Source organism: Pavona decussata, unplaced genomic scaffold (genome assembly GCF_977016875.1).
Source record: "Pavona decussata unplaced genomic scaffold, jaPavDecu1.1 SCAFFOLD_164, whole genome shotgun sequence".
Lineage (NCBI taxonomy): Eukaryota > Metazoa > Cnidaria > Anthozoa > Scleractinia > Agariciidae > Pavona > Pavona decussata.
The window spans coordinates 294,549-322,483 of record NW_028145575.1 but is presented as its reverse complement, the minus strand read 5'-3'; the positions used below and the strand labels follow the sequence as shown (position 1 = coordinate 322,483).

At 39.6% G+C, this 27,935-nt stretch overlaps 1 protein-coding gene and 1 pseudogene across 2 annotated transcripts in view; one reads left to right on the top strand and one right to left on the bottom strand.

Annotated features, from left to right (window-relative positions):
- Positions 1 to 2,254: 2,254 nt before the first annotated feature.
- LOC146464348 (uncharacterized) lies at positions 2,255 to 5,599 on the bottom strand. The gene has a single exon (XM_085129864.1). The coding sequence runs from the start codon at positions 5,597 to 5,599 to the stop codon at positions 2,255 to 2,257; it is 3,345 nt and encodes a 1,114-aa protein (XP_084985990.1).
- Positions 5,600 to 10,421: 4,822 nt separating this feature from the next.
- Positions 10,422 to 27,935, top strand: part of LOC146464346 (uncharacterized) — a 31,263-nt pseudogene continuing 13,749 nt past the window's right edge. The window contains exons 1-11 of the transcript XR_014868510.1: positions 10,422 to 10,481; positions 14,557 to 14,634; positions 15,509 to 15,539; positions 17,448 to 17,771; positions 18,526 to 18,577; positions 19,994 to 20,532; positions 21,112 to 21,408; positions 21,885 to 22,098; positions 22,780 to 23,066; positions 23,435 to 23,486; positions 24,301 to 24,851. The product of XR_014868510.1 is annotated as an uncharacterized LOC146464346 (transcript). The remainder of the gene's footprint in view (positions 10,482 to 14,556; positions 14,635 to 15,508; positions 15,540 to 17,447; positions 17,772 to 18,525; positions 18,578 to 19,993; positions 20,533 to 21,111; positions 21,409 to 21,884; positions 22,099 to 22,779; positions 23,067 to 23,434; positions 23,487 to 24,300; positions 24,852 to 27,935) is intronic.

The following is a 27,935-nucleotide window of genomic DNA, read 5'->3' as shown; positions in this document are numbered from 1 at the left end:
AATGTTCAGCCAGTTTGCGGAAGTGTTTCCATTATTTTGATAATAACTGAAAGTGATTATTGGGGTTTTGATAAGGAAATTAGCATGGCGATGATCAAATGCGCATTTCAAAATCAATCAACTAGTAAACATATTGACATCAATTTTTCAAATTAACTACAAAGCATTGACATTGTTGATAAATAAATAAATGTAACAATACTAAATCAAACACCGCGCCAGCAGATTTAACCAAGCATACAAAGTAACGCCGTCAAGACATGTTGGGGTTTATGATCATGAACCTCTCAGAAACATGCCGTTTTCGACATGAAGTCAAGTTATTTTGCTGTGATGGCGTTTATATACAGTCATACCCAGTTAATCACGAGATTGTAAATATTATTTGCATTATGAAGCCTTTTTTACCTTAAAGCCGCAGCCAGATCACCTTTCAGTCAGCCGATGGCCACTAAAATTGGGGACAAACTTTACAACTTTCACCAGAGTCACTTGCTTAATATTCACTTTCGAAGAAAAAGTGATTTGGACGTATAAAAGGATTCTTTGTAATCCTCAGATGCTTATAGGCAAGTTTTCAATAGGTCCTTAATTTTCACCAGAGTCAATGTAAACGGAGCATTTCAAACTTGGATTCTTTGTTTAAAGTATATTAATACATTAATATACATTAATATACATTAAGTACATTAATATATCGGCTTGATGCATAAAATAAAAACAAAAGGAACAACGCTCGAGGGAACCTGCAGCGGCGCAAAAATACCTCTGTATTAAAGGCGCAATTTCTCCCATTCAACTTCAGCACAATAGACCCTTTGCATAATGATGGCGCCTACATTTGAATAACAATACTTTATACATCCTAAGCCTCATATTCATGTGAAAAATCCTTTGTCTGGAAAAATAAACACGAGGCTTAGGATGTATCAAGTATTGTTGTTTAAATTTTGGGTGCCATTTATGCAAAGGGTCTATGTTTCCAAGGAGTAATACTATAACAACGGTGCATGCCATTATGTCGTCCAAATTTTACATCGAAATTCCAAAGGGAAGACCAGTTATTTTAAACGCGAAGTTCAGCTTCACTGTGCCGCCATAACTCGAATCGAAAAATGGCCGTGAACCACACAGAGAGCTGGATCTAGTTGCACCGACAGGAATATGACGTCATACGCGCACAACAACATGGCCTGCTTTCGAATGTTCAATCTCGCTGAAAGAAACTACTTCTTTTTCTATTAATGGCTCAAGGGCCGTCTTTACAACGCACACGTATTGTGAAAAAAAAGCCGTACCTCAACAGCCGGGTTAGATTGGTTCTCCCAGACTTTCAAGTAAGTGTGGTTGGAAAACATGACCTGAAAAGCCAGGATGGCCTGGTTTTCCCAGCTTTTCAGGGTAAGTGTGGTTGGCAAATATTACATGGTAGACTGTTCACAGATCCCTATTTTTCCGTGGGTTCGAGACTGGTATGCTTCAATGTTTGCTGCCGCCATCTTGGTTTGTAAAAGCGAGCGCGATCTGGGGAGAGCGTCTAAACTACCGAGGGGAGCGGGAGTGAAGTATTTTTCCCGCCGCCTCCCAACTCCGCTCCCCTCCCCTCGGTAGTTTAGATACTCTCCCCAGATCGCGCTAGCTTCTACAGACCAAGATGGCGGCAGCAACATCGAAGCGTACCAGTCTCGAGAATCCCACGGAAAAATGGAGGGACTGTGGCGACCGCTTTTCTTTCGAAGAAGGGCGCGCGGAAACTACGATTACAAAGGCCAAAAGTCTAACATAGTCCGTATCGGCTCTGTTTATTTTAAGTTACTAACTGAGATCAGGCGATCACCGAAAGGCAGAAAATCAACAAACATACATACAGCTTGAGGTAGTCCTAAAGTTGAACCGCATACAAGACCGTCAAAGACTGTAAGGCTACTAATCTGCACGGGTTGCGTGAGAAATTACTGTCGCTTCGAGCGAAGCTCAAACCAAGTCAAGACGTTCAGCGACGTCTCAGCTCCACGTGGAGCTTTAACAGTCCCGTATGAAAAGACGTCATGACACGTGATGTGTCTCGTTGCGTAACGCAATGCCTAAACGGTTGAGAGGCCGTTACATGGCTCCCCCAGACATGGTAAAATGTATGAAATTACAGTAAACAAATATGAATAAAACTAAATGTTCTCAGTGTTCACTAAGTAAATGTCTCTCTTCCTGAGAATCGTTCTGGCTCCCCGACGGGGTCATTAAGGTCTACTCCAAATCAACCGTTACTTCTATCTTCATCTTGTCGGTAAATCAGGATCAACTTGTCGATAGGTCTGTCAAACACCTTTCTGGTACCGGATCGAGTAACAAGCAGACGGACTTTACGAACCAGGCCATCATCGCTGGGCAAAACTTCGGTAACTTTTGCAAGTGGCCACTGTTTTCTGGGGCATGTTTCGTCACGGATCAGGACGACATCACCAACTTGACTGTTAGGGCTGGTTTCGTTCCATTTCTGGCGTTTTTGCTGCAGCATGCAATATTCTCGTTGCCAGCGACCCCAAAACTGTTCCGTCAGGTACTGCACTCTGCGCCACCGTTTCTTCGTGTAAAGATCTGGCCGCGAGAAGTTTCCTGGAGGTGGTAACACCACTTTAGCTTTAAAGGTGAGCAGGTGGTTCGGTGTGATTGGTTCAGGCGCATCTGGATCTGACAAATTGTCGATCGTAAGTGGGCGACTATTTACGATGTTTTCTGCTTCTGTGAACAGAGTTCGTAGAGCTTCATCATCTAATTGGTGGGCGTGGTCTTGCAAAAGGCTTGAGAGAACTGCACGTACGGTGCGAATAAGTCGCTCCCATATGCCGCCCATATGGGATGCAGTTGGCACGTTCATTCTGAACTCGATCAGATCGCAATCTTGTGTCAGGAGAAAGTTCTTAATTGCATCAGTATTGACTTCTTTCAAAGCAGCACTGAGCTCGTTTTTGCCTCCCACAAAGTTTGTTCCTCTGTCGCATCTCAGTTCCCTAACTTTGCCTCTTCGATTGACGAAGCGTCTGAGAGCATTGATAAATGAATCTGTTTCCATTGTGTTTAACGTTTCCAAATGAATGGCTCGAGATGATAGGCATGTAAAGATTATACCCCAACGCTTTAGTTCTTTTCGACCCTCTTTGATGTACCAAGGGCCGAAAACATCCATGCGTGTATACGTGAAAGGCGGGGCAGGAGTAAGCCGTTCTTCAGGAAGGTTAGCCATCTTTTGGACTTGGGCAGATCCGCGTAACTTGCGGCAAGTAACACATCTCTGAAGCAGATAGGAGATAGAAGAACGACCATTGATTATCCAGTAACCGGCTTGGCGAAGTGCATTGTGGGTCATTCCACGGCCCTGGTGGTGCTGGTCTCTGCTGTGGTAGTATCTGATAAGGAGCTCTGTGATATGACTCTTTTTAGGGACGATAATTGGATGTTTCACTTCAAAGGCTAAGGCAGCTTTCTTGAGTCGACCCCCCACTCTGAGTAATCCTTTTTGGTCAAGAAAGGGATCCAGTCTGAAAAGTGAGCTTGTCTGTTTCAACTTTTCGTTTCTGACGCGGGCGCTGTTGCGGTTCTGGAACATGTGGTCACCCTCATTTAGTTTTTGGAGAACCAGGATCTCTTTCTCGAAGTAACGTAACTGCACTGACTTGAGAATAACTCCTTCTGCTAAGTGCATTTCTTCCACCGTTGGCGGGCCAGCTACTGGTCTTTTATTGTACTGCTTGTTAGGTCGAATCTTTTCAATCATTCTCTGGATAGAGACGATGCTTCTTTTCAGGCGGTCGAGCGCTGAAGAATGGTTGAAGCGTTCTAGTTCTAGAACTTTGGGGAAGAGTTTCTCTTCTTTCCACTTGGTAACTTCGTGGTTCGCAATAAGAGCCGTTGCTTTGCATTTCTTTACCTCTAGGTCTTTAGGATTCAAATCAGGAGCAGGGTCATGGTTCACCACCGACACTTGATTCTTCCAAAGGAAGTCGGGACCTTTGAACCACAGTTCATTTTCCGAGAGTTGTTTGGCAGTTATGCCTCTTGAGGCAATATCAGCGGGGTTGTCAGAGCTGGAGACGTAAAGCCATTGTGTCGGATCTGAGCTGTCACGGATTTGCTGCACGTGGTTTGAGACATACGTATGGTAGCGTCTTGCTTCGTTGCGTATATAACCCAGAACGACGGAGGAGTCAGTATAAAACACCTTCACTAGTTCGAAGTAGTTCAAATCTCTGCTAAGCATTGACGCGACATTGACTGAAATCACGGCTGCAGTGAGTTCACGACGTGGAATTGAAATAGACTTTAGCGGTGCTACTCTGGCTTTACCCATAAGGAGGCTGACATGTACTTGATTCGCATTGTTTACAAGGCGCAAATAGGACACTTGACCCAGGCCTAAGTCACTGGCGTCGGAGAAGCTATGCAGTTCTGTGGTGACCGGTTCACCAAAATTGCAGGGTTTGACACATCTTGGGATCCTGATATTCTCTAGAAGGGGTAACGCTGATCTCCACTTTTCCCATCGTGAATGAATGTGGTCTGGTACAGGATCATCCCAATCGATGCCATCACGGCACAGTTCCTGGAGTAACTGTTTCCCTACTAAAATCACTGGCGCCACAATGCCTAACGGATCGTATACTGAGCTTACGGTTGATAGAATCCCTCGGCGAGTGAGAGGTTTGTCTTTAAGCTGAATACAGAATCCAATCGTGTCAGACTCTATGCACCAGTAGGTACCCAGTGAGCGTAGGACAGGCAGAATATCATGCCGGAGATCCAGATCCTTAAGGTCTTTCGAGCGATCTTCAACAGGTAGAGCTTCCAACACTGTCTTACTATTACTTGCAAACTTGTGTAAGTGCACATTGACGGTTGCACACATGGCTTGAGTTTTCTTGATAACTTTGATGGCGTTTTCAGGCGTGTCAAAAGACTTTAGTCCATCGTCCACATAGAAATCATCTCGTAGGAAATTCGCTGCTTCCGGACCAAACTCTTGTCGCCCAGCTTCAGCTGTCATTCTTAGACCAAAGTTGGCAACGCCCGGCGAAGAGACAGCCCCAAATAGATGGACATTCATGCGATACTCAATGATTTGGCCGTCCAGGTTGTTATCCTTGAACCACAGGAATCTCAGGTAGTCTCTGTGTTCAGGGTTTACGTAGAAACTATGGAACATCTTTTCTATGTCGCATGTCACTGCTATTTCTTCTTTCCGAAATCGTGACAGTACACCAATGAGAGCATTCATCATGTCAGGTCCTTGCAGGAGGAGTTTATTGAGAGACTGATTGTCGAAGACAGCACTGCAATCGAAGACTATCCGAATCTGGTCAGGTTTCTTCGGATGGTAGATGTCAAAATGCGGAAGAAACCAGACTTTGCCTGCTTCGGTCCTAAGCTCCTCTGATGGGACGGCACTGGCGTGATTTCTGTCGAAGAGGTTTTGCATAAATTCGGTATAGTGGTTCCATAGTTCTCCATTTCTTAGGAACTTTCTCTTGATGCCTAGTAATCTCTTCAAACATTGTTCACGATTATTTGGCAGAGAAACAGTATCTGTTTTAAAAGGCAACGGCATCTCCCAGTTTCACGAATCATTTTTGTGTATGCCAGTGGTAAGGATTTCACTGAAGCGCTTGTCTTCTACGCTTTCACCTTTCTCAGTGCCTGGGATGTTTCGGGCATGATAGAGTTCACTATAATCCAACTGCATCATCTCTCTTATTTGCTGAGGCGAGGTAACGTCTTTAAGGTGCTGTCTTGTGGCAAAGGACACTATGGACTCTTCTTTGAAACGGTTGCTTGTTGGCACAGTGAAAACATTCTGAGGGTATTCACTTTGTACTGTGATGCGGTTTACTGAGGCACAGTTCAATGTTTCTTCTTCTTTGTCGACGCAAACTGGACCAATGATCGTCCAGCCGAACTTGTATTCTTCAGCCCAAGGTTCATTATCGCTGCCATAAATAATGCGCAGTGGCTGGAATGCTGAAGGAATGTTACGGCCAATGTAATAAGCCTATCTCCACATTGGGACGGTAATGAATGTGACAGGCAATTTCTTCCAAATGCTTCCAAGATCTGGCTATTTCTGGTGTCGCAATGTCTCTTTGACTAGCTGGAATATTCTCTTGTGAATAAGCAAAAGGAATCTTGATGGACTTGTGACGATTTTCGGTGTCTTGGATTCGTAGACCATTGACTTTCTTGGTGCGGACACTGTTCAAGCCTGTGATCGTATCGATTTCAAGGTTCACTTCTTGGCCTTCGACCTTAGGCTTCTCGAGAAGGGGTTCAGTGATAAAGACATCTGTTGACTGATCGTCCAGCACTGCATAGGTGGGTACCTTTGCTGAGGGATTGTCTTGGTGGAAGACTTCGATCAGGACTATTCGAGCACAGGATCGCGCTGGCCGTCCTTGCCCGCAAACTTGAGAACAGGCGGAGTTAGTTTGACTGGTGTCCTTTTTCTTATGTCTGGTCGGGTCATGCAGTATAGTGGCGTGCATCTGCTTGCAAATCTTACATTCCAACTTGTCTCTTTTGCAGTCCTTCGAGACATGTTTGTTAGAGCTGACACATTTTAGGCAGATCGTGTTTTTCAACAAGAAATCTTTGCGCTCCTCATAGCTCAGTTTCTGAAACTGTTCACAGTCATTCATAGCATGAGATTTCATCTTGTGATAGAAGCAATAAGTGTTAAGTTCCGCAGGGGTGCTAGGGTCTGGTTTCTGAGCTTCAGTTGCAAAAACATTCGATGTTTGGTTTAACTCGACTGGAGAGGTTACTTCACTATCAAGTTCTGTGCCACGGGTGCTGATTAAAGCACTGCCTGCAGATCGTTTACCAGGTGTACGGTTGGAGTTCTTAGAGCGGTCTGACTGTGTTGAGCTGCTCGCTCCTGAAGTGAGAGTGATTTGAGGAATGTTTGTCCGTTCAGCATGATAACGTACTTCCTGCACAAAGTCTTTAAAGGGAGGGAGAGTATCTTTGCCATGGCTTTTCTGAAGCTTTAGCACCTTGTCTGACCACTTGTTCTTAAACCAAGCAGGAAGTTTTTCAACGAGGCTTTGGATCTGTGACGGGTAATTGAGAACTCCTAGGCCGCTCATGTGCTGACTTGCAATCTGAACTTGGTACAGAAAGTCACTAAATTCCTCTAAAGCAGCAGCGTCATATGGAGGAATCTTTGGCCAGTTCGCCAATCGTTTCTCAAAACTGGTACTAATAATCGCAGGATGACCAAACCGTTCCTTGAGAATTGTACGTGCTTGCTTGTATGCGCTGTCTGGGTCTTGAACAAGGTACTGCAGTTGTTCGATAACCCTTTTGGCTTTACCATCCAGATATTGGTATAATAAGTGCAGTTTCTGCTGGGCTGTGATAGGTATTGAATCGATTAAGCTGTCGAACGCGTTCTCCCACAAGAAGAACTTTGTTTGGTCTCGCTCATCTCCCTTAAACACATCCGGTTTAGCCTGCGGTAGACGTTGTAGCTGTGTCAATCTGGTTAAAGTGTCACTGAAATCTAGCAGGTAATCTTGTGGTGGAAGGGTTTGAACTGGATCGGGTGATGGAATAAAAACTGGTGGATTTCCACAAAAGCCTCTTGAAGAGGTGAGACCTGGTCTGTCCATGTGGGGCGTGGCAAAGGTTGTTGGGACATTAGATCCAAAGCTAGCTCTCGTGTTTGTACTGGTATAGACCGTTTTGCATGAAGAGGACGTTGTGTACTGAGTTAGGGGGACCTGTGTTCCAAGGCTGAATCTAGTGTGTGTACTAGAATAAACTGTGTTACTGGTGGGAGACGTAAACATTGGTGAGGTACTTGCAGTTGGAAATGCTTGAAAATTCTGCGGTACTAAAGGAACAACTTCTGGTGTTGACGTAACGCCTTCATTATTGTCCCTCAGGAAGGCGGGTGTAGGATCGTACTGTTTGGTTGGCAGCAAGGGAGATTGAAAATCGTCCGCTTTGTCCTCTTCTTCCACAGCTTTCTGGTACACGGCCTCTTGCGCTCGGACTTTTCCAAGTTTCTTTTGAATTTTTAGCTGTTCCAACTTTTTCTCTTGCTCTGCGATGACTGTTGAAAACTTCAGTTTCTCTTCCAAGGCCACTCTTTTAGCTCTTACGTTTATCAGTGTGTCCCTGTGTGAACTTCCGCTTGATAGACTTGACTTTCGCGATTGACGAGATTTTTGAGAGAAAACAGAGTCATTGTCCTCTCGAACCTTCTTAATTTCATTTGCAGCTGTAGCACGAATGGACTTCCATGTATCCAGCAAATAGGCTTGCTTTTCGGTAGCACGCTGAATTTCAGTTGGGTCATCGGAAAGCTCTATCCACTCGTCAAATAATCGTAATGCATCATTTACTTCCTTTGTAACAACGGTGATTTCAGTTTTAATTTTACTTGTGTCTTGACCAGAGTGTACTAATTCTTCGAAGCTACTCAGTCTTGCGTGTAATTCGCGATCTTTGGATAACGCGGCGGTTTTCTTCAAGCCACTTTGATACTCCCGGCCTTTGGCCGTGAGAGTCCTGGACCTAGTGTTTTCTTCCGTAATGTCAGTAATTTTACTCGACGAAATTTCAATTATTTTTGGACGCGGCGACGCATCTTCCAACGAAATAAAAGGCACATCACTAACCTCTGTTCCTGTTAAGGCGACATTTTCTTTCGATGTTGTATTTGGCATGTCTCTAAGGTTGCTTGGTTTGATGAGGAATTCATCTGGTGTTAGTCCGATTCCAGTGTCACTTTGTTGATCTTGGTAATGTTTTTGTGAATCCATGTTTTTTTATCCGTGAGGAATTTCCAGTCTTTGACTGTGGCGACCGCTTTTCTTTCGAAGAAGGGCGCGCGGAAACGACGATTACAAAGGCCAAAAGTCTAACATAGTCCGTATCGGCTCTGTTTATTGTAAGTCACTAAATGAGATCAGGCGATCATCGAAAGGCAGAAAATCAACAAACATACATACAGCTTGAGGTAGTCCTAAAGTTCAACCGCATACAAGACCGTCAATACTAATCTGCACGGGTTGCGTGAGAAATTACTGTCGCTTCGAGCGAAGTCAAGACGTTCAGCGACGTCTCAGCTTTAACAGTCCCGTATGAAAAGACGTCATGACACGTGATGTGTCTCGTTGCGTAACGCAATGCCTAAACGGTTGAGAGGCCGTTACAGGGACTGTGATCAGTCTAATTACATGGAAAGCCAGGTTTAGCCTGATTTTCTCAGTAAAAGGGTGCGTACTCAGCTGTAGTAGGAAAACAAAGTAAAAAAAAAACAAAAAAAAACAGGGAAACCTAGGTCAACCTGGCCTTTATGATTTTCTTGGAAATCACGACCTGAAAGGCTTGATTAGTCTACTTTCCAAGGATTTCTTTATAAGACTCAGTGTTTAATAGTCTAAAAAATATTTCAGAATATTCTTATCGGACCCTGTAAGTTACCGGCACTTTCGAGAAACTGGCCCCGGGGCCGGTATTTACAAGGCAACTAACGCCATTTTTTTCTGTTTCGGAAGACACACCACAATATCGTATCATGCGCCTGTCTTTTGCGAAATACAGAAGGATGAAGTTTCCCATACAACTTGTATTGTGTATACACCGCTACATTGGTAAGCTTAACGTACTACGTGAGTTTGTAATCCTTATTTTACCCTCTTTTTTGAAATCTAATTACACTGGTAATTAAAAAGTGGCACTGAGCATGTAATCTATTTCCTAGCCATGTCTGGATACAAGCAAGCTGCTTTTTCTGATTAGCGCTCAATGGTACAAAAGCTAGGAATTACCCTAAGAATAAACCTTCTTCACTCTATATGCTAATTGTCCATTACTAAACATGTAATATTCTCACGAGAGTCGACCCTTGGAAATAAAGAATGCATGCCAGCGTGAATATGGAGTCGTAAAGACTACCAGCCCTAGAGTAGTGTCACATGATCTGTAATGGGACAACAACAAATGACTAGTAACTATATCTTGAATGTCATCAACATTTTCAGCAAGGTCTTGTTAATGTAGTACTTATACTACGTAAAATCTAAAGGTTAAAACAACCCTCCCCATGGTAAGATTCCAAATTCATTTTCAAACACAAACGCAGATCATTTAACTGATTAAGGCTAACAGCTGTTGCCAGATTAGAAAAAAAAAATGGAAAAACCAGCAAAAACGTTTCTCTTTTGCAAGGAAAGATTTTTTATGCTGTTATTTTTACCCCTAATAAAACTAAATCTTTCACGAAAATTGATTTACTTTACTTCTAAAGTCAGGCGACCTTCACGCAAATTGAATTAATGTTTTTTCATGTTTTGCATGTTCCTTTTTGAAGAAAACAGCTGTTCAGGGCTTTGCGTTCTGTATATATTACGAGTTGCTGAGGCTGGTTATCGAGATCACGTTCTAAAGTTTAATTTCGGAGGAAATCAGTCAGAAACTTTCAAGTAAGTGTTTGTACTATATGTCATAGTTTGCTTTATATGTGTGTTTGATCTGGTCATCATTTGCAGGCACAATTAAAGGATCCAGAATATGACACGAACTAATAACAACACGCACGATTTTGATTGAGGACGTTTGACTCAACTTTACGCTCCTAAATATGACCTTTATTAATCATTTATTTGGTAAATAGTCATATATGGGGGTGACTTGATTTAATGAAGGCCTTGTGATAATTTCTAGCTAGAAGCAGAAAATAATGTCAACAGATATATACACCTAATCGCAACAACGTTGTCACATAAATCGGAAATTGTGAGGCCCAGCCCCATAGATAAACCTTGTAACCATTTAAAACTTTTTTTAATATTCTTTGCAGTAATATTACAATTCCGTTCTCAGCGCGAATATTTTACGAACAACCCACCCGCTTCTTCTTCATCTTCCTCTTCTTAAAAAATAATTAATAATGATGATATAATAATAATAATAATAATAATAATAATAATAATAATAATAATAATAATAATAACAATAATAATAATAATAATAATAATAATAATAATAATAATAAAAATAACAATAATAATAATAATAATAATAATAATAATAATAATAATAATAATAATAATCTACCTTCTAGTTAATCATTGTAGCTTGCAGCTCTCAATGGAGACCCACGCACAGTTATAGATGTGTATTCAGTAGCACTCGTGTAATTACGATAAAACTGGTTAGCCCATATTTTGAGGCGTTTTGAACCTTTCTTCGGGGCGAATTTCAGGTTGGTCGTTATGAAAAGGATCATGACTCTCCTTTTCAAAAAGCGCTATTACAAGTACCACTGGTTGAAAACATTATTCAAGGACAACTGGTTACCGTCTCCAAAACAAGATTAAAAGTTTTGAACAATGTGCGGAGAGACAAGTAAAATGTGTTCCCTTCATAGATCATGTTATCAGCATCCCTCACTTTTTGATTCGTGACTTTTCAAGTTTACGCATTGTTATCCAACCTCTCTCATGGACTGTTACCTTTCTTCTTTGTGCCTAGCGGAACATAAGACCTCTTCTACCCTCAGCGTCTAGAGATAAAAGAAAAGCAATGTTCAAGTTTAACCAATTTGTCGTACATAAGACGTCAGTTACATAAAAGCTATTTATGACGAACAGCTTGCCACTCTAGGGATTTTTTCGCTAGCTTCCACTTCCTTAAAGCTGACATTCATAGAGAAGCGAAAGTTAAATATTTCTTTATTTGCGTGTCATACATTTTCATGTTATGTTTTAATGGGCATAAAGGATTTAGAAACTGCAATGAACACTTGTTTGGTGCCTGAGAGAGAGAGAGTGTCTCTTTTAAAGTAAAGTGCGTGTGCAGAGGTTTGCATCCGACTTTAATTTGTTAACAAATGATGGGTTTATTAATGTGTTTATGACCTAAGGCTGAGAAAACATGATCCTATCTTTTCTAAAGATTTTCTCCTTTCAGCGTTCGTTTCTTTCTTTTTCAAATCCATGCTCATTGTAACACAAATAGTTATACTATTTTCCTGTGCTCTCTATCCTGTGGGACCTATGATATTTTGACATGCATGTTCAATGACCGAATCGCCTAAAAATACTTTGCATTCAATTTGTTGTTTCTTTTCACAAGCACGATAAAATATTCGCGTCCGATCTGTATGGGCGTTTACAATGGGTCGCCTTTGGCTCGCCGTTGTAAACGGCCATACAGATCTCCCGCTAATATTTTATCTAGCACAAATAGATAACGGTAGGCTGTATGTTAATTAAACTAGCTTTAAATTTGTTTCACTTTGTAGCATATGGCGAGCTCGTGGAGTACAACTATACAAATGAGCTTTGTCCTGCTGCGCACTTTTTGTTATGCAAAAGGAACGTTTTAGAGGCATTTTAGCTCAAAGTTATCTTAACCTCAACGACAGCAAATTTGAACAACCTCGTTTTCAAGCTGAATATAATATACTTTGATTAAAAAAACTTTCATTCCCTGGAAAAATAACTATTTCATTCAGTAATGCATTCATGTTACTTATCTAAATCCCTGCGGCATGACTTCAATAAACTCGCATTTCGTGCTTTTTCAAGTCTAAAACAGTGGATACTACCTCATGTTTTAAACTTGATAAAGCTCTTTATTAAACTCGACATTAACTACCACTGAACTCGTTTTTCGACCTGATGACTTCGCTTGTCATAGCAAACTGAAAAATGGAAAAACCCAAATTAACGCATTAATTAGCTTAATCATCATCGCTTGCAGTTCCAAACGGCGTCTCGTGTGATAAAGATGAAATAAAACTTGGTAGCCCATATTTCGAGGTGTTTCGTGTTGGTCCTTACGACAGGAAACGTCACTCTTCTTTTCGGAAAGCTCTTTAGCAAGGACCACTTGTTGAAAACATCATTCAAGGACAGCTGGTTATCGTCCCCAAAACAAGATAAAACTGTTTGAACACTATGCGGCTAGGCAAGTAAAACGAGTGCTTTACATTAATTATTAGCTAGCTTCCTTCACTTTTCGTTTCGTGACTTTTCAAGTTTAAGTACTGTTATCTACCCTCGGCTGTTACCCAGCTCGTTCGGCTCAGCGTCACATGAAGACCTTTTATAATCTCCGCGTATGTTCATAAGATGCCAGTTATACTTTAAACGCCATTTTTCACGAATAGTTTGCACTCTAATAATTTAGTTTGATAATTACTAGTTCTATATTTCTAAATTTGCGCGTCGTAGATTTTCATGTTATGTTTTCATAGGTATAAAGGATTTAGAAACTACGAGGAATACTATTCTGGTCACTGAGAGAGTGTCTCTTTTAAAGTTAGGATTATATACAGAGATTGGCATCTGGTATTTTTCTCTTAATAAATTCTGGGTTTCTTGATATGCATGTGAGCTACCGCTGGGATGACACGATCCTACATCCTTTCTAAAGATTTTGTCCTTTCAGTGTTTGTTTGTTTGTTTGTTTGTTTCTTTTTCACATCCGTCGTCATATTTCAACCTTCAATCAGATTGCAAAACGAGCTCCATTAATATCTGGCCTGACGCACACAACTGTATGAAAGATTATCAGCCCAGCCCCTACTTACTGAATTGTAGCGCTACAAAAATACAAGCGGCTCGTCTGCTGTCAATTGAAACATTAATGATTAGCTCGTTTTTCGACGTCTGCACTTGATGAATTAAGATTGCCATGTTTCTACTGCTTGCTGAACAGTAGCCAACTTTTAAGTGTTATCTGGCGACAAATTCAAAGAGATCGATTCGATGAAAATTCCACAGTTTACAACCGATTTCTCAAAAAAACAGTTCGAGAAATCGATAAACATCCAGCACGTTTCAGGCCGAAATAATAATAATAAAAAAAATTTTCTGCCCGGCTGTTTATATACAAGCAATCACTGTTTATAGCGGCGATCAATATTATATTCGCTTGTTGCACTTTTGGTCTCTTACTTTTTTGTTAAGTGGTTTTATTAAGCCTAGTTCACACTAGTGACATAACGACATAAGGGCGAAGTCATGCAAATGTAAAATAAAAATTTATGCAACAAGTTAAACAACATATCGTAATGACACAGAAACATAATGACATGAGCATAACAGCATAAAGAAAAAAATCTTTTCTTTATGTCACTTTGTCATAATGTCGACCTGTGTGAACCAGGCTAACATAGCAAATTTACATGTAAAACTACCTTATTTTTCAAGAACTTGATCAAATGACCACTTGTATCGAAAAGGTGTGAAATTTTTCGATTCCAAACATCAAAAGTTTAAACTAATGGATTTTAGGCATTAGACAGTAAAGGCGCAACATGTCATTAATACCACCAAGATAGAACCACCTAACCTTTTTTCTCTTTGAGATGTGGCCGACTAAAGAATTTTTGCATCAAAGGATTTCACTTTTTAGTTTATTTGCAGTAGACACATGTGCGTGTTGCGTACCTGTTTTTGAAACATAGGCTAAATGTCCAGCTGTACCAGGCAGACCAAAGTCTTTAAAATTCAGTTCGTTTAATTGTTTCATTTTTCTTTCATGCAGTTTGCCTCTTTGTGCACGGAAGACGAGTAAGGAGGAAAGAAGACGACGATGAACAGTGGGTGGACAGTAATATTGACGGTGAGTAAGTACACGAACTAAACAACAGTTATAACTGAATCTTTACTTCATGGCCGGCAGCGCTTTTTGTGGTGAATTATTCAACAGGCACATTCATTTGGATTGAATGTGCACTTCTTTAAGGTCCTCACCCCAACAAGAGAAAATTTACTTTTCTTATTAATATTGATAAAACATTTTGTCTTGAGTTGCGAGATATTAGTGCAGATTGAATTTTAAGAAGTACATCAGCAGTTCGAAAATCAATAAGACAAGATCTTGACATCTTTACAAAAAAATGTCCCGCTGCTGAAATATTCAGGAAGGGGAATGCAAAAATACTAGCTGGTTTTACCAATGGTTTAAAGTACCTACGTTTCAACAAAGAAAAAGTCCAGTTTTCGTGTCAACCTTAAATTAATATCTGAGGTGGTTACATTAATACGAACTAATCAACTGGAATTTTTCACAAGAATAATCTCATAAAGCTATTTATCATCGAATTCTAATTGATCAGCTTAGCATTTTTATCAGTTATCTTTAACGTAATTTCTTTCAGTGCTATCTGCACTGTTGTTTCAAGAGTGCTGTTTCACAACTTTGTGATTCTTAACTAATGCCGCTATTCGTGGCCATGAAGGGCTTGAAACTGTCATGATCATCATGATCGTTGTTTCCCTCTACGAGAAAATAAGGAAGGGGACCTGGACGAATTGCAACAATCGCAACAGATCAGCCCCCTCGGAAAACGTGTTACGATAAGATTGTTCCATGAACTCAACTGATCAACTTCAAAAGGGCTATTGAGCGAGCCATAACGAAGGGCGGATGGGATGAAAATGGATGAGAGAAAAAACATCGTGTTCCCTTTAACCTTTCCATTTTCTATTGACAGACCTGTACAAGTCTAATGGTCATGCCCTCTGGTAAGTCAATTATATTTACTCGTCTGCAAGGTTTGGAGGTGGCTGGTTACATTGGGGCAGGGAGGGTCGCAGCCAGACATTTCAGTGTTCTTGAAATTCGCTAGTACTGGGCGTGTTATCTGTCGTGAAACAAGATGATATCATAACTTCTCCGTGTTCCACGAACGTTTGTTACGTGTAATAATTAATTTTCAGCTTTTTCTTGTTTCCTTCTCTACATATTCTCTTGATAAATTCAATAGGAGGAACACTTCAAAACTCAATAATCAACAACCAATTTTAATTTTAATTTTAAAAACATTCAAAGTGCCAAGTGTTAGATATGACTGGACACTTTGTCCGCTGATCCTAGTGTATACGTCTCTGTTTAGATCCGGGGTATGACAGGGAAATGTGAATACACTTCACATGAATCTGAACTTGATGAAGAACGTTTCAAATGGTTGTACTAACACAGACTTCACAATTTTACATCGAAACATTCGAAGTATCTTGAACAAGTATGACGATTTTAAAGCATATCTAGACTAAAAAGTATACAGATTCTCTGTTATTAGGCTAACTGAAACTGGGAAAAATAAAACTAATGTAAAAAATGCCTTAGAGAGAGAGAGAGTGTGTCAAAACTCTGCAGACACTTTACAATACTATGGTAACATCCTTTGGACCAGCACTTACATAAATAATTAATAATAATAATAATAATCATCTTTATTGAGGAAATCAATTTCACTAATAAGTGATTTACAAAAGAGTCTTCGTTTCATAACAAGCCTTAAATCGCAATTTATTCAGAAAAAAAATAGTTAAAATTATTACCTTTTCAAACTACAGATATGAATCGCAGCCACTATTTTTATCACTTAACATACTTAACATATACGACTTAATTAAATACTTAATAGCCCTCTTTATGTTTTCTTACTTTCAACAAAATTAACTGAATTATTTAAGATTAAATGAAAGGATACATATTCATGATACTCGATCTCATCAAATATACATATTGATTTTGAAAAGGACAAATTATGGGGAGCACAAATTTGGAATGAAATACCAAAGAACTTGAAATCATCAAACTCGTATCATGCTCTAGATCTATCTATGTTTGATTATGTAAAGAACACTTTCATTTTTTAAGAGATATTATTTCTAGGTTATAAACGGATTATAAACGGATTACTTAAAAGTAATCCGTTTTGCTTCACATATTTAGATTTCCTAGTAGTTATGAGTAATTATAGTATATATTGGAAATTAAGCCCATCTTCTGTAATTTAATAAGAATATTGAGATATGGGGATCTTCTCAGAAAAGCTCTTTGGAGCCATTATTATGTTAAATCAAGCAGATATGTATGAACTTTTGAAAATGGACAAATAAAAGAAAAAAACTTATCAGATTTGTGGACGGATAAAATATTTCATGAGCGAGTCGAGGGACTGTTAAAGTGAATTTAGTGTTATACAAATTAATCCCAAACAAAAAGCTTGAACCTGGACCCAGGAATGATATTTTGTTGACGCAAGGTAGCGGATCAAATCAAACAGTGACAGATGTGGAACCGTTTTGTTATCTTTGAAGTAAAAAAAAAAAACCGGGAACAAATCTTCGCAAAAGATTACACAGATTGATGATCTCCTTACGTCAAAGGTATTAAACATTAAAGCCATTAAGACTAATTCACAAGATTTCAAGATTCATACCGATGCTCTATAACACAGGATATCGAGGGTTTTTATAGTTAAATTATTGACATCACTCATTACTGCATTTACTACTTAGTGGGCCAAAACTTTCTTCTAGTCTCATAACGTCTAAATAACAAATACGAGAAATCTCGTTTACCAAGTTGAATTGACTATTTTTTTTTTGCCTTTTTGTCTGCAATTACTTTTGATCTTGCAGCGGGTAATTATTTGAGACTAGCTAATGGTAACTTGAAAGGAGAAGGAAGAGTGGAAATTTTCTACAATGGCACATCGGGAACTGTTTGTGATGACAACTGGGATATGAAAGACGCGCATGTCGTTTGTCATGAACTTGGGTTTAGTAAGGCCCTTAGTGCTCCAATAGACGCCCATTTTGGTGCAGGAAGGGGCCCCATATGGCTGGACGAAGTACATTGCGTAGGAAATGAAAAATCCTTGACGTATTGCCGGCACGATGGATGGAAAGTTCACGATTGTGGCCACTCTGAAGATGCATCAGTAATATGCTTACCAAACTTAAGTATGTCGAAGATATTTGCGTAGCCCAAAAAATTATTTTTGGAATAATCTCAGGCAGGAGAATAATCATGTTTTGTTATCCCACTATCTGATCAGGGGAAAAGAATTGGATAAAACGCTGATGACATTGTAGAATGATATCTAGTCCTTAAAAAACAAAAATAAAGGAAGCACTATGTCTACAGCACATGCTGCTGTGACTAGACAAAATTGAACTACCAAGTGGTGAGCAGAAAATGTGTGCACTGAAGTGACATGCAATTCAAGATAACAATGCAATTGCTAATCAACACTAATTTGGGCCATAATCAGAGCACCTGAATAGTTAGCAAGCGTTTTGAGTAGTTAATCTGGGCAAATACCATGATCAATAATAAAGTGGTCCAAAATTGCTAAAATGGGACCTTTTAAAATATGCGTATCATTCCCATGAAAGAAGAAAAATAATTCGAAGCAGTAGGATTGCTGGAAAATAAATTGAAAAAAAAAAACGTTTACAGATCCTTGGCTAGTATTTACTATTTAATTTCTTTTTATGAAAAGCTGATGAAAATTTCCATAGATTCATACAGTTAAACAGCGGAAGCTGACACATCAACAAGAACCCTGCACGAGAGTAACTGTTTAGCAGTTGCTATTTTTTTGCAATTCCTGTTCCTGTTATGTTTACAATTATTTTCCTTGGATTCTTATAACTGGCGATAATCTTTCTTGGTACTTTCTTGAAGTAATATCATTGTAATCTTGTGTTTTAGAGGACAAAGTCCTTGGCCACTGGTTCTTGGATGGAAGAGACCAGAACATAAGGTTGGTCATGCTATTCTTATTTTTATAATGTCAAAGCTCTTAGGAGTTGTATTCAACCAATATTGTCTGGTTGTTGGGTTTAATGTGCTGTATAATTGTTAGATGGCTTACGAAAAAAATGCCAATTTCTTATCACCAGTTCAACTTCAAACCACTTATGGGTTGGCGGATGACCCAGGGGCAGATATTGGGGAAGAGGAAAAAGTCAAAGCGCGCGGACGTGGAAAAATTAGGGAGGAAAAGTAAGAACCCCTGGGGGACAGATTCTTCACGGACCAGTTCCAATCGACCAAGCAAATACTGGCTATTGATTGGGCGGAAAAAACTCAGTTTGTATTTTTCTGCCTAATTGGCGAGCACCAAAGGCCAAAGACTAACCCGAAAAGCAGCAAGAACGCCAGTTTGCTTGTCATGTTTGTCTTTCCCGCTCGACGATAGTTAAACTAAAGCGGAAATTCTCCGTCCCAAAGGGCTCCATGTCAGAAAAATCCTTTGCAATGGCTGAAGAAAAGGCGCTGGAAAATACTGTGGATTATCGAAGGTGTTCTAAGGGTAGCGGCGTATTTTAAGAGGTTCCGAGCTTCCTGATTAGCCGATCAACAAGCAAGGGATGCTGGAAAAAATGTTAGCACTTTAAATCTTGCAAATGTTTTGTGATGGAAACTTTCCAAGACGGAGACGAAGACTTCCCCTCCAGTTCAATTCTCGTCGAACGAGCAAGACAAACATGGCGAGCAAACTGGCCTTCTTGTTGTTCTTCTTGTTACAGCACACCAAATGGTCTTTAGCCTTTGCTGCTCGCCGATTGGGAAGAAAAAAACAAAAGATTATCTGCCCAACAAAGAGCAAGTATTTTCTTGGCCGTTTGGACATGGTCCGCAAAGGATCTGTCATCAGGGGCTCTTACTTTTCCTACCTACTTTTATTCTTGGAATGTTTTCCCACCCGCTTCGACTTTTTCCTAGTCGCCAATATCTGCCCCTGGGTCTTCGAGGATGTCCCTGAGACACCCGATGTGTTTCTCATCCCAGTAGTATGAAAGCTTCATACACCGTTCCAGGCATACCAGTTATTTAGTATTGTAGTCATCCCATGTATTTACGAGAACAACAACAATAACTTTGTTTAACCACGGTGAAAAGATGAGGCAATGGAAAAAAATGATTAAGAATTAACTAATACTGATAACAAACCTATAAATAAAGAAGCTAGCTAGGTAGATAGAATTTGCTAGGTAGATGAGAAATATTGAATAACAGTGGGCTCAAACCAAAATCTGGATATTAGGTTGGGCTTTATATCTACAACTCTACCTGAAAAGCTATCACTATAATTAATTATGTAATTAATTATGGCTCTGGCGGACCTCGTTACATACAAAGACAATGGTTAACAAATTTTTCGTTACTATTCTAGTTTTAGTGGGTCGCCGCTGTTTGTCGAAGGAAGGTGTCCTGGCAGCAAAGCTCCCATTTTCAACCAATCGAATTTCTTCGCCTCTGTCCCTAAAGTTAATTTCAATGGTTCGAGTTTTACAATTTCCTGCTGGATAAAGCAAACGAAATGGAGCGACATGGGGGTTATTTATGGAGACTGGCATTACCCTCGTGGGCAGTTTCTGCTTAGCGCTGCCAATCAAAGTATTGTATTCTATCGTCACAGCATCGTAAACAACGATTGGTGGTCGTTGCAAAGTACCAACCTTTCTCTGATTGACTGGACACACGTTGTGGTCACGTGGCATCATGTCACTCGGAATGTGGCAATCTATGCTAACGGTAAAGAAGTAGGGAAGAGGGTGTATTCTCCAAAGGAAACATTCTACGGACCCACGGGGAAGCCTTGCATGATTGGTAATGACGGCTTTACACTTAGTCACCAGTTCCACGGATCAGTGATGGATCTTTACGTTTTTGAAGAGGCACTGTTGTTGGACGAAATCAATGTTATAAGAGGTTTGTGCTTCATGACATATCCTAGTTACAAATATAAACAAAATATGTTAGCTTCCAGGACTGTTTTCATTAATACTAATAATAATAATAATAATAATAATAATAATAATAATAACAATAATAATAATAACAATAATAATAATAATAATAATAATAATAATAATAATAACAACAATAATAATAATAATAATAATAAGAATAATAATAATAATAATAATAATAAGAATAATAATAATAGTGATGATAAATGATCGAGCTAATTTGGAAAATTACCTCTTCTGCATGGAAAGACAGCGATAGACATTTTAAATCAAAATGCAGTTCATATCCACGCTCATCAACGGCCTCCTTTCATTTCATACGTATGCCCTTTTTTCTGATAATAAAACTTTTGAAGACTTCCAAAGGATGTTCAAGAGAATTTCATGTTATTTTGTTGAATTAATAGAGTCTTTAAAAATGTTTAAACAATGCTCTTCCTTTGAGGGTAGCATCCCACTTTGACAAAAATTAGAAAATTGCGATTTAGCAATCGAAAAGGGAGAACTAAGTAAATATCATAATATTTTTATTTTTTAGGTTTTCCATTGTTCAAAAGCAATGCTAAAGAAGTTAAAGGAGGATCCTTTGTATTCGAATGGGAGCCTCTCTTGGAAGGCGCGTGTCCAGTTGACCAGTACAAAGTTTACTACAGAGAAATCTTTACAAAGGCTAACAAAGGCGAATGGAACTCGGTTACACTTAATAAAAATGCGACAAGCTACATCCTGCACCTTCACTGTTGGAAAGAATATGAAATAGCAGTAACGTCCCTCAGTTCATTTGGAGAGAGTTTGATCAATAACAGCGAGGTGTGGAAATTAAGAACACCAGGAGGTAATTTATGATGGTTCTTTTAACATCAGGTCCTGCCAAATTAAAGGTTTCTCATGAAATTAAAGTAAATAATGCTGTCTAACAATGATGTCAGTTCAGTCAATGTAACTGAAGTTTATCTAACAAGCAGAGTGGAAATTAAGTTAAAAAGCATTAGATAATAGTTAGCTTCAGTAGTTGTCTGGTCACAATATACTGGCCTGAAATACAGACTTACTTTTGGTGAGAGAACTAGTATATTCTATTGTCTGGCTCGCATCTTGACTTGGAGAAATCAAGTCGAGTCGATCAGTTTTACCAATGGAACACCATTCGCCATTAAGTAAGCTTATTTCGGATAGACTTATCCGAGAGGGCACACAAGTCTGCTAAGAGACATTCGTTGACAGAAACCAAGAAGTAACTCTTCGGCTTATTGTGAAGTAGAACTATACTTCTAGACGCATTTAGCAACAGCTGATTTTTTTTGGTTCCAGGAGATAACTGCTGTGTTGAAGCTAATTTTCAAAGTCAACCAGGATGGGTAAATTGCTCCCTGGGAAGATACTTGAACGGAGTCTGGACAAAATCGTCTGGAAAAAATGGCAGCATGGACCATGTCACAAAAGGAAGATGCTGCACACCTCCACAGGAATACCAAGATCAAACACTTGTTTGTCAAACAGCAGACTGGAAAACTTCTCTAAGTAGGTCAGTGAAATAAGTGACTTTAAATTGGTCTTAAGTATTCCTTTGAAGAAAGTTCTGCTGCAAGAATCAATTGCAAGAACGGCTATGTTGCCTCAAAAAGGCCCTAGTCAGCCACACCTTTGTTTTTGTTTATATGCGAGAGTTTGGCTATTATATTTTATTCGGAGCATGTCGGAATGAACGAAATCACTGTTAAACTACTTAAGATAATGAAACATATTTTCAGGAACACAACTTACAGTCAAGCAATAAGATTTTGCTTCACCATGCAATATCAATAATTTCGATGGCATCGAAAATGGCGGAAGCTTACTAGGGTTCTTTAAGGCGGCACATTATCTCCGAGAAAAATTGATCACATTTTAAAGAGAAGAAAGAGCCTCGCAGTTGTTTACGCAACTGACGAGTTGCGAAAAGAAAGCCTGAAACAATTTAAGCTTGAACGGGATTCGAACCCATGACCTCTGCGATGCCGATGCAGTGCCCTAACAACTAAACTATCAAGCAAACTGGGAGCTGGTCATATTGAAAGTTCGTAATGTAGCCTTGAAGGATAAATGAATAAACATTTTTATATGAAACGATTATATGAACTGTGGGTGAAAGATCAAATTTAGGTTTTATATATTCATATTCATTTAACCACATTTTGCGCGACTATATTCTTATTTCCAAACCTAGCAATCACACCTGGGCTGTCTGTCCTCACGGATATTTTCTTCAAGGATTTGACCGCTCCTATGGTACTGGGACTGGCCTGCATAACATCAAACAAGCAGCATGCTGTAGACCTAGAAACTTCAAAACCGTCCCCCTGGACTGCTATGATCACAATGTGACGGTTTCAATAGCAAAAGCAGGCTGGAGCAAATGTCAAGACTGGTCCTATCTAGCCGGTGTATATAAGGGAGCCTGTAACAAGTTGCACTGTATTGAAACTTTTAGATGCTGCAGGATGCCTCCCCAAGGTATCTGTGCACTGTGTACATTGTTGAGGACAATTTGTAAACATGAATCCACAACCGTGCTCTATCTTAAAATTTTTCCCCACGTTCCTATTTTAATAAGATTGCATATAAATAATCTGAATTATAAATAAAAAACTCCAAAGTACACGGAACATACATTCTTGCTTTTTTGGCAGAACTTCTTTGATCCAGCGTTTCTAGACTGGAATACAAGTTGAGACAAGGGATCGGTAGCTACCTTTTTAATGAGTTTAGGACATTTTTAATTCGTTTAATGCCAACATTTATTTAATATATTACAAGCATTACACAAGGACACATGATAATGACCCCAACTAACGTTTTTGTACCTGTTGCTGCATTTTTAGAGATGATTGTCCTTGGCCACTGGAAGCTAGATGGCAGTGATCAGGACATAAGGTTGGTCAAGTACTATATATTTGAGCGACCAGTATAACCTCATTTGAAGGAGAAAAGTTCCGCTGAAATAAAACTATGTGTTTCGAACAACATGATCCTGTTCAAGGTTTACACGTAAATAATTTAAGCTAAATTAAGAATGAAAAATTCGCCAACCGTTGTTTGTCACGATAACCGACTGTTCATACGTCTCTGATATACGGTTAAAATGGCATTTGGGAACGGATTGTAGTGAGAATATTGATTCCTGGGGGGCTTATATCTGTCAGACAGTACAATACTACGCTATATTGCATCAGTTGTTCGTACGTCCCTCGTGCCCACTTGTCTTTTATTCTCCACAGCCACCATTTTGGATTTCTCAATTTCTAAAAACCTCAGTTAACCGTTAAAATTGATCCAAAATAAATTAGAAACAAAGAAGATTGAAGTAGTGATAATGCGTTTTAATATTTAGAAGAAGGTAAAAAAATCTAAATTGTGAAAACATGGCTGTCAAGTTCTTATTGCCATGGAAAATCAAGTCACTTGGGCAATTAATGTTGTCAGATTAATCCTCGGACGTACATGCAAACTCACCCCCCCCCCCTCCGTAGTAAAAGGAAGGGGGGTGGTTGGAACCTCCCCCCCCCCCCACCAGCGTTTTCGTTACGTTACGATAGAAAAAAATTTAACTTTTAATTCAATACCTAGCCTGTTATGTCGTCCATATTTTCTATTTTTGAAAGAAGGTTATGCTATTTCATTGGAGTGATATTGTTAAAGGTTGAACGGTTACACATTTATTGGCTGACGTTTTTTTTTTCTATCTCAGTTTCAGTGGTAAGCCATCCTTTATCGAAGGGTGGTGTCCAGGAAGCAAGGCTCCTATCTTTGATCAGTCAAATTCCTTCGCCACTGCTCCGATAACCTATTTCAATCGCAGGAGTTTTTCCATTTCCTGTTGGATAAAACCAATGAGGAGCCTTGTAACTGGCAACGAAGTGATTTATAACGACTGGATTGCTCCATGGCAGTTTTACCTTAGTCTTATGAGCCGGAAGGTCGCATTTGGTCGCCATAGCACCAATGATAGCTATAAGTGGTACTACCTTGGGAGTGGCGTTAAAGTTTCTTCGAACATTTGGACACACGTGGCAGTCACGTGGGATCACCCAACAGCAAAACTGACTATTTATGTTGATGGTAAAGACGTAGCTTACAGTAAGTATCCCCCTGGGAAAATGTTCTTCTACCAACCTACGGGAAAGCCATACAAAATTGGAAATGACGGCCACCAGGAAGATCACCAGTTCTACGGATCAGTTATGGATCTTCATGTGTTTGGCACGGCACTATCACTGGATCAAATCAACAAAGTAAGAGGTTGGTGTCTAATTCCACTTTATCAACGTAAGTCACTGATAACATTTTAACTCTTCGTCGTAGCATAAGTGAAATTAGCTGAATTTTAAATCATCAGTTTTTGATTGACTGATAATAAAACTAAGCCCTATAATCTTAAAACTGGCTCAACTACTCGGTCTGGAGTTTTATTTTTATTTTAAATTACTTGTTTCTTAAGGTATTTTTGTCTCCTTCTTTCAGGTTAGGTGGTTTTGGTTATCCTTTTGCCATGGAGACGTTTTGAAAGCTAATTTAAAAACTATTAACGTGGTACAAACAGAAATATTTCGCCAAAATTGCTTACGTAAGAGGCAGGCGGTGTGCGTCACAAGATTCCACCAATCACAATGCGTTATTTCAAGAACATTAATCTGGAGAGGGCAGCCCGTCGAAAATTTCGTTCTTAACGAAGTCTGCGACATTCTTTCCTGGTTCAAATTCGTTTCAAAGTTAGAGGAACAAATTGGCTTAATGCTGGTTAGGACACTTTTTAAGCTGGAACATTTGTTCGCGTTTGTAGCCATTCCAAAGGTGACGACCTCGCGCCTGCCGCCATGTTGTTTTTGTCGTTGATTTACTGTATTTCTTGAGGCTAAGGCTACTTATTCTTGCTGGGTTTGGCCTGCAATACTTTTGCACGTTAAGCTAGCTTATCCTTTCTACCTTGGAATTTTTGGGGTCTACCAGTGTCTACCCCTTATGGTTTTTCTGTTGGAAACCGTTGAACTAATAAAGAATCTATGAAGAGATCGTGGAAACCAATCAGCTCAACTTCCGGGAAACCGACTGGGAAAGCCAACGGGCAAATGCTATTCTCTCCAAGAAATCCAAGAACGAAATGTAGATCTCTTTCACCCTGAAAGAAGAAAGCAAACTTAAAATAAGCAAAAGCAATGAAAAATAGACTGCGAGCAGTCGTACTTTTTTCTTAGATCACGCGCGCGAAGTGGCAGTAAAATTATGCAAATTTACAAAAATGAACTTGCGGCTCAAGGCCTCACCGCTCACTAGATCCATCGCGCGCTACAGATTTTAGGAGAAAGAGACCGCTCGACCGCTATATATATATTTGTCTGGATTTGTAAGAACATACCCTCAGAAATTAACCACATTTTAAGTCTTTCTAGGCTGATGGAATATGTTAATCTAGAACAAGACTTTAATTAGGGTTCATCACAAGAAAGCAAGGTCAAAGAATACTCTAGACCTGGTATAGAAGGCTTGTCTTTGAAATTGGACATGACACTAGCACTGCCTATGTGTTGACAAAGAAGTGCGAAATTTGGCAATTATTAACGGCGCCAACGCATCTTAAATCTCACCCAAAACCCGGTCTTTTAGCGGTCCAGTCTAGCTTTTCACAACAGAATCGGCTTAATCTGAGCAAGACAGCGTTTTAAATTGATTTTCCGTCTTCATTCTAAATTCATGACGCAATGTAAACCACGCCGAACGACATCTGGAAATTATTTATGACATTAAGTCCGGAAATCCGACCCAAAATCGCACTTCTCGACTAATCGATCACTAGCCTAACAACGCTACAGTTATAACGGCGAAAAAATATCGAATAGCTTTTCAAACTCACGCTTTTTGAAGAGAAAATCCTTGCCATTTCTTGTTCGTGTTTGGCCATATAACTTTAAGTCCCGCATGTTGACAAAAAAGTTTGAACGGGGAACACATACAGCGGTTTTCAAAAGAAAATAAATTAAGTCCTTGGCTCTGTCAAAAATTCCCGATAATTTCACCTTGTTCGACTAGAAATCATCCCTAAGACCTACTTTCTACGGCCAAAGACTGTCACCTCCTCAAGCAAAGCTCGCAATGTGCAATCCTTAGTTCCCGCCCGAGTAACTGAAAATTACCCGTTTAGCTCAATAGAGGACTACTGGTAGGAAACGTTTGATAGTGAATGGGGCTATCTGGGAAAAACCATTAAAGGAGTCCATATAAAGTAGTTGGGGGGGGGAGGGGAGGTGGAAAAAAAGCTTTTGTCTTAAAAATGACTGCTGGTGACCCTTGTATCGTACATCCTTAAATTCGATGGGAAATGAAAAAAGAGTTATATGTTTAGAAAAGTGAACAAAAATCATAGATTTCTGAGGGTATGTTCTTTTAAATCCAAACATATATAAACAAAGAACCAATACAATGATGGCCTCACGCAGTCACAGGAGTGCTCGATGCAAAAAAATGCAGAGCGAAATATAAATTTCAGGTAGAAAGTGTACCACAGTTACTCGAGTTTCACGCACTAAGCGATCATCAGACTGTACCGTTGGAGTTTGTAGAGTTATAATTTAAGGAGGGCGGTTGGAGAGATCTTGCTTCTGACGTTGCGTAGAATTTATTTTCATGCCTGCATTTTGTAATTAACTCAGATCGTTTGATAGGATGCAGAGCTTCTCAGACAAGATGCCCCTCTAATGGCATTACACGGAATGCTTAATGTAGCCCCAATTATTCCCCATTGTATGTTTCGCAGATATTTAAAAACTATCCTCCCTTGGCAATTGAAATAATTGTCTGAATGGTTTTATTCAGATATATTGCGTGATACTTATCGTTGTGTTACTAGGAATCATACCAGAAATAACTATGCAAAACGTCATGACCCCGCTGAACTGGTCTCTAGCTCTAATCCTTCGCGTTGATTATTCGATCTGTTTTTTAAAGCGGAGTTTCTTTGCTGTGAACTCTCCCAATTTCCACCGTTTCAACTATCGAGTACTACCTAGAAGTTATTATTTCGATTTACTGCTTGAAAATGGTTTGTTTTCTCTCTGAAAACGGTAGATCAGAGTCTTAATTTCATACATGTGGCCGCCATTGAACAAAAACAACTTTTCGAAATGATGACTTGCTTTGACGTCACACAGGTAGAGATAAGTGGGTCCCCTCCCTCGTGATATACGCACCGATAATGGATTTCGATTGGGCTGTTTTTGTTCAAGACAATCAGAACAATAAATCCCTTCTGGGAGAGGGCAGAATTTAATCAAGGTTTAATGAATAAATCGAGTGATTATTTGACGTCACACAGAAAGGGATGAGTGGGTC

Coding starts and splice junctions, on each gene's coding strand:
- LOC146464348 (XM_085129864.1), bottom strand. CDS start 5,599: ATGCCGTTGCCTTTTAAAACAGATACTGTTTCTCTGCCAAATAATCGT.